At 38.5% G+C, this 14,504-nt stretch overlaps 1 protein-coding gene across 10 annotated transcripts in view; it reads right to left on the bottom strand.

Annotated features, from left to right (window-relative positions):
* LOC107707213 (teneurin-2-like) overlaps positions 1-14,504 on the bottom strand; it is a 312,784-nt gene that overhangs the window by 249,972 nt on the left and 48,308 nt on the right. For all 10 annotated transcript variants that reach the window (XM_016511148.1, XM_016511146.1, XM_016511150.1 and 7 more), the window contains one exon: positions 6,395-6,694. In XM_016511148.1, coding sequence (XP_016366634.1) covers positions 6,395-6,623 — 229 coding nt within the window. In that variant the 5' untranslated portion in view covers positions 6,624-6,694. The remainder of the gene's footprint in view (positions 1-6,394; positions 6,695-14,504) is intronic.

Genomic DNA, 14,504 nt, shown 5'->3' with positions numbered 1-14,504 from the left:
AGTTTGCATATATTTATAAATGATTTACCTTACAAATCGGATGAAATGGTGCATGTTGCGTTCCCAGATGAATGTTATAATAAACCCAAACTCACAACAACATGCAGAGATGGAGTTTCAGCCGCTCCTCACATGTAAATGATAACAGTTCCTGTGGAACTACTGTGAACGGAGCCGCTGTGTGACGCACGTACTTAACCTAGACGCATGTAAATAATTAAAGCGCATATACTGCATTAGAACTGCATCACATATAATTATTTAATTAAATCGTAGCGTTTGTGAATTCACAATTATGCTTAATTATGATTTTTAAATGGGTTTAATATATCATGCAGCCTTGGGAAACGGTCTAAATGTGTTTTACGGATTCTCGTCCGTGAAATGCGCCACTTCCAGTATTTTGATGGTTAGTCGACGAGAGCAAAATGAAGTCGAGGATTTGTAAAAATCGAATAGTCGAATAAAATCGACGAATCGCGACAGCCCTAGTCAGATACAAAAATAATGTGTCAAAAAGGTATCATACACTACAGTGAGTTAATGAATTGAGATTACAGAGTGGTTTCAAATGATTTTCAGCTTGATCTATTGAACTGGTACCAAAGTGAGACAGAACATCTTTAGGTGTTGAGCTAAATTTTGTACTTGACCAGTTTTTGTTTTTCTAATGTTGCAAATGCATGACAGAATTGACACAAAGTTTTGACAGAAAATAAGCACTTAAATACTTACTTAAATAAAGACTAAATTAATATAATATATATAATTTACATATACACTATTCTAATAATAATAATAAATTAATTATTAATCAATTTTTTTATTATTATATTTAATTAATTATAAAATAAATAAAAATAGAAGAAAAAAAACAGATTTATAAATAATGGACAAATTAAGTTGGTCTGAGGACAAATGGTTTTAAGGGTAGTGAGGAAATTGTTTTTATAAAATAAAGAGAAATCAACTGAAATGGTACATTCTTTTTAAAACGTGCAAATGAAAATGTTGCTATTTGATAAACTAATGCAAGGTAATGCAGTTAAGGTTTTGTACCATGTCTAAAGGATCAATGTTTGAACATATTTCTGATGTTTTTGGGGTTAATTAAATACCCGAGGCATACAAATCTTTGCCTTGAATTGAACTTCTTTGCTTGTATGCCCTGACAAGCAGTTACAGTCAGAGGAGGCGTCTGAAGATTCAGGGACACTTGAAACCAATTCCCAAGCCATCAATGAGCAAACAAGAAAACTCTCAGCTGTCTCAAGGTTGATGTGAAAAGAGTTTCAGGGTGTTGGGGAGAGTGGACGAGGCTACAGGGCAATGAGAAATAGAATGTGACGAGGACAGCGAGAGACAGAGAGGGAGAGACTGCATTTAATCTCACAGTCTTTTATATTTAATACCCGCAGGTTCTTTTGTTCTCCATTTGATCTTTTCCTGCCTAGATTTACTGCGATACACCAACAAAGCACAGAATCAACAAAATAAAATAATCAATGAAATGCGTGACTTGACAGCTTGTTCCACATCAAAACAGCAGCCGTGGGGTGATGAGAGTGGGACGGAGAGGGAAAAGTCGAGTACAATGTCACAAACAAACTGCTGACGGGCTCCTTAACAGAATATGACTAGCTCCTTCTTGCTTCTCTCTGAATACCACGCGCAAGGTATCAGCTTGTTTTAGATCGCTCATAAAGTAGGAATTAGGGGTTAGGCAGAATGCCGTGGTCCTCTGAAATCCACAACAGAGCCTGTGACGTTTGGAACAAGAACCAACACACAAATCCAGGATCAAACTGGATCCAAACAAACACCCAGAGGGACCGCTAAAGCTCCTGATGTGAAACTCATTAGTTCGGCAACTAATTGTCATTCTGTGTGGCGTGACAAGTGATGACCGTCTATAAAAGACCCAGATGCACATTTAATACAGTCAGGTAGGGCTGTCATTGTCAATTGATTGAAAAGTTCATTTTTTATCATTTTATTTATTTATTTAAATTTATAATTAATTGCACTAATTTAACAAATTAAATTAGCCTCCCTACAAAAAAAAGTGCTGTCAATAGTGTCCTCAACACAAATGCTGAGAAGCAACAAATAAAAAGCTTGCTGCAGTTGATGGTGTTGCAGGACGGGCCGTCTCTACTGAAGGCCTGTGCAGACACTGATGTGCCTCTACAGACACTGATGTGCCCCTGCAGGGGTGTGAAGACATAGAGGGGCGGAGAGTGATGGAACATTCGATCTACTGCCCTACTGCTCGCAGCTGGACCGTACGCTTGAGAGCCACCAGTGAGCCAAAGAGCCCAGCTCAGGTTTCATTTTCACCTAAGAGGGGCCATTACTGAGACGTCTAACACATCTGTTTATAGAAATAAGTGGCCAGATCAATTATAATCAAAGCACGGGATACTAGGAATCTACCTCACCTCATCAATTCAATACTATGTCATTTACAACCATTTTGACTGATTAAGTGCAATTTTCCACTGTTCTGGCTAAAATGCCACTCCTAACAACTAATCGTAAATTACTTAAAGCGATAGTCCACACAACAATGGAAATTCTGGCGTTATTTACACATTCTCATGTTGTTCCAAATCTGTATGCATTTTTATTTTATCTGTGGAACAGAAAATGGTATTTTGTTTCGTTCCCAGTGACTTCAACTGTATTTTTTGTTTATATAATGGAAGTCAAAGGGAACTAAAAGTGTTTGGTCACCAACATTCTTAAATATCTTCTATTATGCTCCACAGGAGAAAAAAAAAAAAAGAAAGCCATATAGGTTTGGATTGACATGAGGGTTAGTAAATAATGACAATTTAAATTTTGGGGTGGGTTATCTTTTAATTATAATTCAAAAATGGAGAGATTTTATGTGTGTGCATGCAGTTTGTATATTTTTGAGTGAAGTAATTATTTTAACAATACATGTAATTGACTATTTCTGGCTAAATGTAAATAAACAGATTATTAAAAACGTTTACCTTTTTATTCTTCTTCAGTGTGATCTTAATGAAATGGCTAAGATCTAATAATTACTCTAAGATCTTTAAAAAGAATTACAACTTGAAAACTGGCTGCATAAAGCTAATAGGAATGTGCTGCTATTAAAATTCTTAATTGCTATTAAAAAAATGTAAAAATATATTTTCTTAATTATTTATGACTTTTTAGTCATTTTCCACTAACCAATTTATATTATAAAAATGTTATACTATTTCGTATAGATAAAATGCTTTAAACGAAGTTAACAATAAAACACTTAAAATCTAAATCACTAGTTTTAAATGCTACAAGTGAATCATCATTGTAACATACAGTATAAAATAGATGTTCAATTTGAGATTTGCTATGAATTACATTTAATTAAATTAATGTTTTATTTATTTATTTTTATTCATTTATTATATATTTTTTTGTTGTTAAGATTACCTATAAGTGAGTGTTAGATGATGGCAAAATATGAACTGGAAACAAGCACAACCAATTAAGTATGTATGTATGTATGTATGAATGAATGAATGAATGAATGAATGAATGAATGAGAAAGATGACAAGTGAAAAGTACTTTTAAGATGAAAAGTAACATGTATCCCTAAAAAATACAAAACATATAGTACACACAAAAAAAGTACTCCATGAATGCTTTAAGTACAGTATTAATGTTGTCTGATTGACAATCCTGACCTGTGAGCATGTCCTCATATCCCACAGAGCAAAGAGACTTAAAGTGTAGAGCATTAAGAGTCAAATCTGCTCTCAGCGTGACTCAGAGGAGCATTAGGAGCATGCAGCGTCTCCAAACACCAAATGGAGTCAGAGTGAAAGGTTGGACTGTTCATTCGGACAGAAAATAGCTCTCTTAAAAAGTTGAAAAGTAATATTTCGCTTCCTCTCCGCGCAACCGTTAACGTGGGCCGTGATGACTATGTGAGTGAGCGGGAGAGAGCAGCATAATTTGGCAGTGCCCTTTGAGTGCTGTTACATATGGCCCCTGCACGCTGTTAGTCTCCCGTGGCAACACTTCCCACGGATGCATCTGCAGTCAGAGAGCCGCTATCGCCTTAAGTAGCCGAGCGGCATCAATCTGACGGTCACCAACTCTCTGCTTCTCCACAGCCGCTGCGCCTGTCAGTCTGTCTATCTGTCCTCCCTCCAACCAGCTCTCTACACCTACCCATAATTCTTGCTCACTGTCACTGTCACCGCACGTCCCCCAGGGACCGCAGGCCACTCCACCCCGGGCTGCGAGAGCTCTGGGATCTGTTGTCAGCGGCTAAGTGCTGTGGCAAGAAACAGTTGAATGGAGGGAGAGAAAAGAGGCTGCAATCTCTCCGGCGGGTTTGTCTTCCTCTTTCGCTCGGTCTGGCTGTGATCAATGACATCGAGTTGGAATCCATTTGGGTGCAATCAATGCGGCACCGGCAGCGGCTCACGCAGAGGACGACTCGCAGGCCTGACACCGCCTTTTTCAAAGATGACCCATCCACGGCTTCGCTCCGGATCCACGGCAGCCTGCTCATTATAACACCATAGAACTCGCTCTCTCTTCCTGTTACTGCTTCCTTTTCTAGCCAGCCTCAGGTGAAGTGGTTGACTTCTCTTATTAGCATCATCAAAGACATTCAAAATAGGACGTAAAACAAGGGTTACCGCATCTGAACCAATCAGTCGAGTCTGAGCTAGTAAGCCAGTCACCTTCAATCAAAGGCCTGCTGCTATTTTCGCATGCATCTGCAGTTTGGCACTGTGCCGAACATCCCTGCATAGAGTCAGCAACAAGTCTACAGCCTGAGGCATGAAGTGGGTCGACCGACGTAAGTTATAAGATGGCTAAGACTGAACAGGTGACGGCGGATCAGCGGCATCAATCTGAGGAACGTCTGCTGGGAATTGTTGACACATTTGAAGCAGCAGGGGGCGGAATTGGAGGTACTTCCTGTAACTGAAATAACCGCTCTGAGATCGGGTTGCATTTTTTCTCCAGCAGCATGCGTAAACACAGAGCAGAGGGATTAGCTATCGGTGGCATGGCCTGCAACTGAATACACTGTCCTGCTTTTGTGTTTCACACCTTCACTGTACACCATATGTCATGTAGAAGCACAGATATCCATGTCCAAAAACATCTAATCACACTATCATCACCCTAACATTTTCTCTGCCCATACCCTAAAATAAGAGTGAAATTAAGTGATGTTAGTCTCTAACTAGGTGTGAGAATGTAAAGTGAACCATGATCTGATTTCAGAATGATTCCTGATACGTCTAAATGTATCAAAAGCAAAACACAGTGGATACACACTGCCTAAACAGTCTTTTAGACTGAACCATCGTTTTTTGTTGGCAGAGTTACAGTATGCTGCCTTTTTAGAGCAGAACTATCATGAAAAATGAAGCACACTGATTTTATTTTTCCTTTAATTTCAGTTTAGTAACATGTTAAGTGGCCCTTTACATTTAGAAAAAACTACAAGTTATGAACAAAACATAATATTTATAAAATGAAATAATTTTCTTCCTTTGAAACATTTGCACCTTTATGAGATTCATACATTTATACTTTTAACTGTAGTATGCAAGGCTCAAATGACTGAACGGACTAGTTAGCATACTCATGGCTAATGTTTCTATTATCGCACTTTGTCTCTAGTGCACACATAAGTGCCACCAAGCAAATCTGGTCTAAAACAAAACCTAACCATCACATTTTTTATTGATTTACAGTAAAGTTAAACTAAACTGTGTGTAATTTGGTAGTGCTAAACATTGTGCATATGTCATAATTAAAGGCAAAATATTGTACAGTTTGTTATATACACATTTTCATTCAAAAGTTTGGGGTCTCTAAGATTAAAAATAAAAATGATTTTACTGAAAAAAAAAAACTTGTATGCTCACCAAGGCAAAGCTGCATTTATTTGATTAAAAATACAGTGTACAATATTATTACAATAATATTATAATATTTAATATTTCTATGTATGATTCATTATGTTTTGTACTGAATTATCAGCAGCCATTAGTGTCACATGATTTAATGAGTGTCAAATGATTCAATAAATCGTTTTCTTATTATCTTCCATTTCTTATCATTGTTGAAATCAGTAGATTCTCTGATAGAAAGTACCAAAGAACAGCATTTATTTAAAATAGACTTCTTTTGCAACATTATAAATATCTTTCTTGTCAACTGTGATCAACTGAATGCATCTTTAATATATAAAAGTATTCATTTTTGTCAAAATAGTAAATAAAAAACAAACAAATAAATACTGTATATATGATTATTTAGGGCTGAACTTTGTATGTTGGCCAATGCTGTGCTGTTTACGTGAGCATGTCTATACTTTGTGGTAGATTTTTGTGTTTTTACCTCCTTGTCTGGTGAACTCATCTGCTTCATGATGCACCAGGTCAGTCACACATCCCCCATAATGCAGGCGCGACTCATGATCGAAAGCCTTCAGGGTCTCGCTGGAGCTGTAGGACTTCTGGGTGGGTACGCGGCATTCGTCGTGGTCCAGGGAGGAGGTGGTGAACTGGAAATCTTTCCCACAGCAGCCGTGGGTCAGTGTACGGTGCCTGCGCTCCTTCAGATCCATGACAGCTGCTGCAGCCCGATGATCAGATCAGTCAGCAAGGTGGAGGTCTCAACAGCTGTACAGTCCTTCACCTGGTAATACAAGACAACACAAATCAATAGAGTACAAAATGTTCCATGCTGAAACGACCAGCATGGATTGCTGATTTGAGCTGGTTAGTGCTGGTATTGCCAGCGGAACAACATAGCCATAGCCAAGCAAATCTCATCCAGATAAGCTTTCTAGAGAATCTTACTGACTAATGAAGTTTCAACAGCACTACAGCATCCAAAATACAGGCAAAAACAGAATCAGAACTTCTATATGCACTTTATTTTACAGTATGTGCACTTACAGTGTACCTACCTAAGAAAGCACTGGGCTATATAAGATGACTACATGGGTTAAGATTAGGTTTAGGGGTAGGTTTGGTATTAGTACCTAGTTTTTACCCAGTTACTGTAATTACTATAATAAGTACTTGCGGAACAGGACTGTAAAAAAAGGTCTACCAAAATGTATCTTTGGTACATGGTGCATTCATAAACAAAACAGTGGAGAAACATCTAAACAAAAAGAAGCAGCTGTCATTACAGCCATAATCACAGATGAAATAGTGGAGCAGGAACTGAGACGTGTGGAGGAGTGAAGTCATGATGCCGATGAAGAATGAGTGATAGAGTGAAAAAGAGGAGAAGGGGGAGGAGAAAGGAAATGACTTGAGGGCATTGCGAGTCTCTCCCTCATTATCGCAGACAGAGTGAGAAAAGCTCCCTCTGTGGCCGTGAGAGGATAATCACAGATGCCTGGATGTGCTGCGGAAAACAGGGAGCCGAACACAGCCCGGCCTGATTGTATCACACGCTCACACACTAAAACACCAGCACTAATCTATTTTAAATCCTATGTATACTGGCTGAGACGCTACCCCAGTCCTGAACTATCAAAGATAAGAACCAACTTTTTTTTCTTTTTTTTTTTGAAAGTGCTTTTAATGTTAAAATATTTTGCTAAATTAAAATACTTTTTTTGTATTTTGGGGGTTTTATTATAAATTTGAATTAATATTATTACTGTGAAATTATTCTTATTATTATTATTATCGCTATTATTATTATTATTATTTAAACTCAGTAATGAACCACATGGTATTATGTGATTAACTGTGGTAACTTTGATTTAATCATAAAAACACTACAATTCAAAAGTTTGGGTTATTTTTTTTTCTTTTCTTTTTTTTTTTGATAAACTGTTTTTTCTGTGATTCAATGTGTTTATTTACATTAGCTGTGACTAATTTAATCATAAGTACATTACCATTCAAAAGTTTGGTGTAAGAAAGAAATTAATACTTTTAGTGAGCAAGGACGCATTAAAAATCGATTAAAGTGACACTAAGGACATTTATAAAGTTACAAAATATTTAAATTTCAAAGAATTGCTGTTGCAAAGAACCAAATTAAAAAAAAAAAAAAAAAAACTATAAAAAAATTGTTTTTTCAAAAATGGTAAGCGGAAATATTTCTTGATCACAAAATCAGCATATTAGAACGATTTCTGAAAGATCATGTGACTGAAAAATTAAGCTTTGTAATCAGAGGAATAAACCACATTTCTAAATATATTAAACAGAATACTGTTATTTTAAATCATTATATTACTGTTTTTACTGTATTTTTGAGCAAATTAATGTAGCCTTGGTGAGAAAAAAATCTTTTCTGTAAAATGAAACCCTTAAATAAATGTAAAATCAACATAAAATGATGATAATAATAATATTATTATTATTATTATTATTATAGTCAATCCTTGTTTGGGTCATGGAAAGGTTTGCTTCACAAGTCTTGGAGAGAGAGGGGTGTGTGATAAGCATAAACTTAAAACACACACACACACAAAAATGCTGAATTAATACAGAGCATGTAATCTCAAAAATAAAATAAATTCATTTTCTCTGCACAGTTTTTCTTTCATTCTTTTTTATTCACCTGTCAGTGTGCAGCTCATCAGACCATGTGCACTACCCACAAAGGCCATGTTTCTGACACAAATGCCATTCTAACTTAAGACATGATTCCACGGTTTTAGCGTGAAAGCGAATTTACAGTAATTAGACACTAATTAAAAGTAAATTCACCCACACTAGTCCAGCTGCAGGCATCCTTCCTCCACAAACACGCACAGTTATTATACCTGAGCCGTCTGAATACAGAGAACGTCAGGGGGAACTTTAGCCGGCCCCTCTGTGCCTGTCTGTTTTACTAAGTGCGGTCAGAACAAACTCGGCCTGCTCCTGTCCCCCTCAACAAGCGCTCTCCACACTGTTCCTCCTGCATTAGCTTGATTGGAGGAGAAGTCCACCGCCCCAGGGACGGTCCGGCATTCGGCGCAGAGCGGATGATTTTCCTGCACGGCAACAGATCGTTACATAACAACACGGCCACTAGCTGTCCTGCACATACTGAAAGTAATTGAATATGCAGAGGAAAAATAATCAGGTCACCTAACGCGATAATTATTTACTGCGAAACACTCGCATAAAAGAATGAGAGAGACAAAGCGTGCGACACTGGCTTAATGCGGATTGATTAAAGGAGACTATAAGGTCATTTTAAGATTTGCCTCCAGTGTCTGTTGATTAGAAGCGGATATTTAATGTTTATAAAGGCCTCATTATGGGCTAAAATAAAACATTCAATCACTGAGGCCATTAACGGTTTAGAATGGGAGTGTTTACTACGGCGAATATAAAACGGATTATGGAACGCAGGAAAAGTCTTTGTTTACAAATGAATTACCAATTACCGTATATATGTACGTTCAAATACGAAACTGTCCATTTCAAGTTCTTCTATTCATTGCATCTGACCTTTCTTCACTCCAGCAGGCCTGCACTAGAAAGCTTTGTTGATGTCTGGAGTGGGTTATTTGGTCAGCCACTGGGCTACAGGGGCCGTTCAGAGCACTGATTTAAGGTGCAGTGACATTGTGGGTTTCTGCGAGAGCGTCACATCCGCGGGCATGTGGATGGAGGAAGGGCTGGTTAAAGGAGGGCCCTGGGGCTGCTCTAACACCACAGTGGTGAGATGATGCACGATGGTGTGGAGGAGAACCAGGTCAATATGAGCCCAGGCTGCAGCACAACCAGGTCAGACTTTCCATTCATTACAGGCAGTGGAGGAGAATTGAGGCCTCAGGGCTTAGAGCAGATCCTGCCTCCCTCTCCTCAGGCTCAGCCCACTGATACCCCCCCCTCCACAGGACAGGCATCCTCCCCAGAGAGAGTGATGGGGGATGTGATGAAGACAGAGCCATGGAGTGAAGAGGAACAACAGGATGGTGGAAGAATCTAGGACATGTGATTAATCTGTCTCTTTCTTTCTTTCTATCCATGTGCTTGTCTGTCTATCCATCCATCTATCTATCCATGGGCTTGTCTATCTATCAATCTATCTATCCATCCATACATCTATCTATCCGTCTGTCTGTCTGTCTATCTGTGTGCTTGTCTATCCATCCATCTATCTATCCATCTGTCTGTCTGTCTGTTCTCCCTCTCCTCAGGCTCAGCCCACTGATACCCCCCCCTCCACAGGACAGGCATCCTCCCCAGAGAGAGTGATGGGGGATGTGATGAAGACAGAGCCATGGAGTGAAGAGGAACAACAGGATGGTGGAAGAATCTAGGACATGTGATTAATCTGTCTCTTTCTTTCTTTCTATCCATGTGCTTGTCTGTCTATCCATCCATCTATCTATCCATGGGCTTGTCTATCTATCCATCCATCTATATATCCATCTATCCGTTTGTCTGTCTATTTATCAATCTATTCATGTCTATCTGTCTGTCTGTCTATCTATCTATCTATCCATGGGCTTGTCTATCTATCTATTTATCTTTTTGTCTATTTATCAAGCTATCTATCCATACATACATCTATCTATCCGTCTGTCTATCTGTGTTCTTGTCTATCCATCCATCTATCCATCTGTCTGTCTGTCTATCTATCTATCCATTTGTCTGTATATTTATCGATCTATCTATCCATACATCTATCTATCCGTCGGTCTGTCTGTCTATCTGTGTGCTTGTCTATCCATCCATCTATCTATCCATCTATCCGTCTGTCTGTCTGTCTATCTATCCATCTATCTATCTATCTATCTATCTGTTTGTCTGTATATTTATCAATCTATTTATCCATACATACGTCTATCTATCCATGGGCTTGTCTATCTATCCATCTGTCTATCATTTATCTGTTTGTCTGTCTATTTATCAGTCTATCTATCCGTACACCTGTCTGTCTGTCCGTCTATCTATCTGTGTGCTTGTCTATCTATCAATCTATCTATCCATCCATACATCTATCTATCCGTCTGTCTGTCTGTCTATCTGTGTGCTTGTCTATCCATCCATCTATCTATCCATCTGTCTGTCTGTCTGTTTATTTATCAGTCTATCTATCCGTACATCTGTCTGTCTGTCTGTCTATCTGTGTGCTTGTCTATCCAGCCGTCTATCTATCCATCTATCCGTGTGTCTGTCTGTCTCTTTATCGATCTATCTAGCTGAATGCCTATCCATCAATCTATCCATATGTTTGTCTGATTGTCTGTCTGTCTATCCGTCTATCTATCCACATATCTGTGTGTTTGTCTATCTATCTCTATCTGTCCGCCTGTCTACCCATCTATTAGTGTGCTTGTCTATCTATCTATCTATCTATTAGGGGTGGGCGATATGAGCTAAAATTCATATCACGATATTTTACACTGTCCAGGCGATATCGATATTATATTGTGATATGATAAAAAAAAAATTACAGGCAAAATATTGTAACCTTATATAACGAGAAAAAGTGAGGGATTGGACAGACCTGAAAAGTCTTTTTTTATTGTGCCATTGTTTTTCTCAAAAAGTGCAAACATGCAACATAAGGTAGCCTGTATGAATTAAATTAAATTAAATTAAATATTGTGTGTTTGAGTAGGCCAGTGGTTCCCAAACTTTTTCTGCCGGGCCCCCCCCTTTGTAGAGAAAAATATTTTCAAGGCCCCCCCAAATCCAAGTGCGCATTGCGCAACTCATGGCATTCGCTGTTCTTCTGCTGGCGGCCGGTTATCACACAGCGTTGCATTGCTGCGGGCGCCCCCTTCTGGATTGGGGGTACATTGCCTGTATTCGTTGTAAGGCCTCATGCACCGAACCGAGATATCCATACTGTGACGGTTCGGTACGAATACATGTATCGTTCTACCCCTACTATATCTATCTATCTATCTATCTATCTATCATCTATAGCTATTATCTACCAGATGAGTGAACATTGAATTTCAGGTTAAGAATCTGTGCTCAACTTCTTTAAACACACAAAACACCAGTCACAATCTATGTGAGACATAGGCAAGCGATGAATGCCAGAGAACAGAGAATGTAAATAAAACAGCAGTGCAGAACATGAAATCGCAGCTGAACTGAAGGCTTTACAGGAGAACGATAGAAGTGTTTTGAGTTAATCTGAAAAATTACAGAGGCAAAATTTTGTCACGTCGAAGAGCTTCCGCCTAAATTGAACTTTCAAGGGCGAGAGCTTAAAAATGACACGGGTCTGCGCAGAGACAGCTCAGTACGAAAAATCTGGCTGCTACAGAGCGATCACCAAGCATTTAAGCTGGGAGCACTCTTATCAACGCAAAGACATAAACAAACCCTTAACCTCAGAGATTCGGAAGTTGAAGCTTTATTGTAAATAATGACATAATGTTCTATTTAAGATGGCAGGGTCACATTCTAGTCTAAATGTCTGCACCAGCAACATTAAACCCAGAATAAGAAACATAGACAAACATGGACCTGAACTCTCATCACAGTTTATGGTCTGTGGCCTCCGACGCTTCAAAAATACAGCTATTACTTGAGTAATATAATGTAAAAATATTAAAAATGCAGAGTAACTACAAACTGTCAAGCTGAAACATTAGAAGGTATTTTTATCTGAGACTGCAGTACTTACTAAATGAAATGTATCTTTCTTGCTTTGAATTTAATTTAAATGACATTAAGTAAATCAATCAACATACAAAGCCTTACATAAATCAGTGATAACTTGACCTCTGCTTCTGTAATTCAGCAAATTACAGCTTTTTTATCTGCATTATTCTAGGCCAGGCTGTGGCTATATAGCAGGTACAACTCATTCACGAACATTATGTATGAAACAGGCATTATTTTGGCCATTTTGTTTGATGACACTAGTGGCACAGAAATTGCAAATGATTTTATCTTTGTCCAAACGTTGGTTACACTTTTTTTTTTGATAGACCACTTTAGACATTCTACTAACTGTAAGTAACTTTCCAACTACGTCAACTAATTCTCATTAATTTGCAACTACAGTACATGTCAACTAATTTTCATTTATTAGCAACTACATGTCTACTAACTCTTAGAGTAGACTGTTAGGTTAGGATTAGGGTTAGTAGAATAAGTTGACATATACTTGCTGTATTACAACAATCACCTTTGATATGAGTTGACCTGTGAGAATATTCAAGCCTGCACAAACAAGATGAGATACAGTTCACACAGATTCAGTGCAATGTTATTTCACAGCCTAAAGCAGCAGCTAACCCAACAACGAAGACTCGAATTTTTTCATTTAAAAGTACTGCTATATGAACAAAAGTGCAATAACATTTGGTTTGCAAACACTTTAAACAAATAAGGTGCTTTTTTTACAGCAGTATTCCTTTTACATAGTAGCAGTTAAAATATTTCTTGTAAATCTCAACTTATTACAACTAACATTAATGTAATCAAATTAAATATAAAACCAAAGCTATCTGCCACTGCCAGGGCATTAACGTTTTTATAGAAACTATTTTATAGTTTGTTATAGAAAAACAAGTTATGCTTGTCCAGAGTCTCCATTATAACATTATAACAGGCACCTTCCGAGTAGAGACCTGCACTATCGTGGGACCCAACGCAACACTTGATGGGCGAGTGCGGGTGGGTAGAGACTTGTGTGTGCGGGATGCAGGAGAATAAGGGTGTACTCTCAACTAGGCAATCTTAACCATTTGACCCCCAAAGCCTGGCTCATTTGACTAGTGTGATCGCTCCGTGCCGCGCTCGGGCTCAGTTGGAAGAGGTGGGCTAGAACGCGATTCAGTTGGGCTCGGGCACAGTACGCGCTGTCTTCATGTGCTATCGGAAACTTCCTATTTCCCACTTATGAAGTCGTGAGCGCTAAAAGTGAGCCTGCTGCAGTCTTAGGCCCACCCCAAATGCTCTCATTGGTTGAGACGAGTGATGACGCCCATTCCAAGCCAGCACTGATCAACATCCCACCCCTCCTGTGACCCATGGTTTGTCTGTATGTGTATTCACAGCCAGTGAGCAACAGACTTTCATAATAAAAAACTGCGTTAAAGGCACAATATGTAAGATTTTTTTATTAAAACATCCAAAAACCACTAGAATAGTGTTATATATTTTGCTGACTTGTGTACTTACATTATCCCAAATGTTTCGAAGAATGTTTAAATCCAGAGAAATAAGCAATTTTAACTAGTGACACGAAGCGTGTCCATAGTGTCATTGTGTCGCCTGCCAATGACGTCATAACCCCTCGATTTCCAGTTTTGTTTTGTAGAAAACATGGAAAAACCAAAGACGCATTAATATGTTTTTTTATTAGACAGGTGACGACCGCACAGAGTAGCATTATAACAGAACTTTCAAACATCTCTAGTATGATAAAACTGCGCTGCTTTACCACATATACGCACGACCGGAAGGAGCGGAAGCGCTAAAGTGTGGCATAATAAAAGCTCAGCTGCTTTCGAGCTGTGTGTCACGCTCGTTCAGCGGCCTCGTTTCACTTCGACGGCTTT

The sequence above is a fragment of the Sinocyclocheilus rhinocerous genome, unplaced genomic scaffold (genome assembly GCF_001515625.1).
Source record: "Sinocyclocheilus rhinocerous isolate Xijiao unplaced genomic scaffold, SAMN03320098_v1.1 scaffold174, whole genome shotgun sequence".
Lineage (NCBI taxonomy): Eukaryota > Metazoa > Chordata > Actinopteri > Cypriniformes > Cyprinidae > Sinocyclocheilus > Sinocyclocheilus rhinocerous.
The sequence above is the reverse complement of the archived record's forward strand: the minus strand, read 5'-3'. Positions and strand labels throughout refer to the sequence as shown.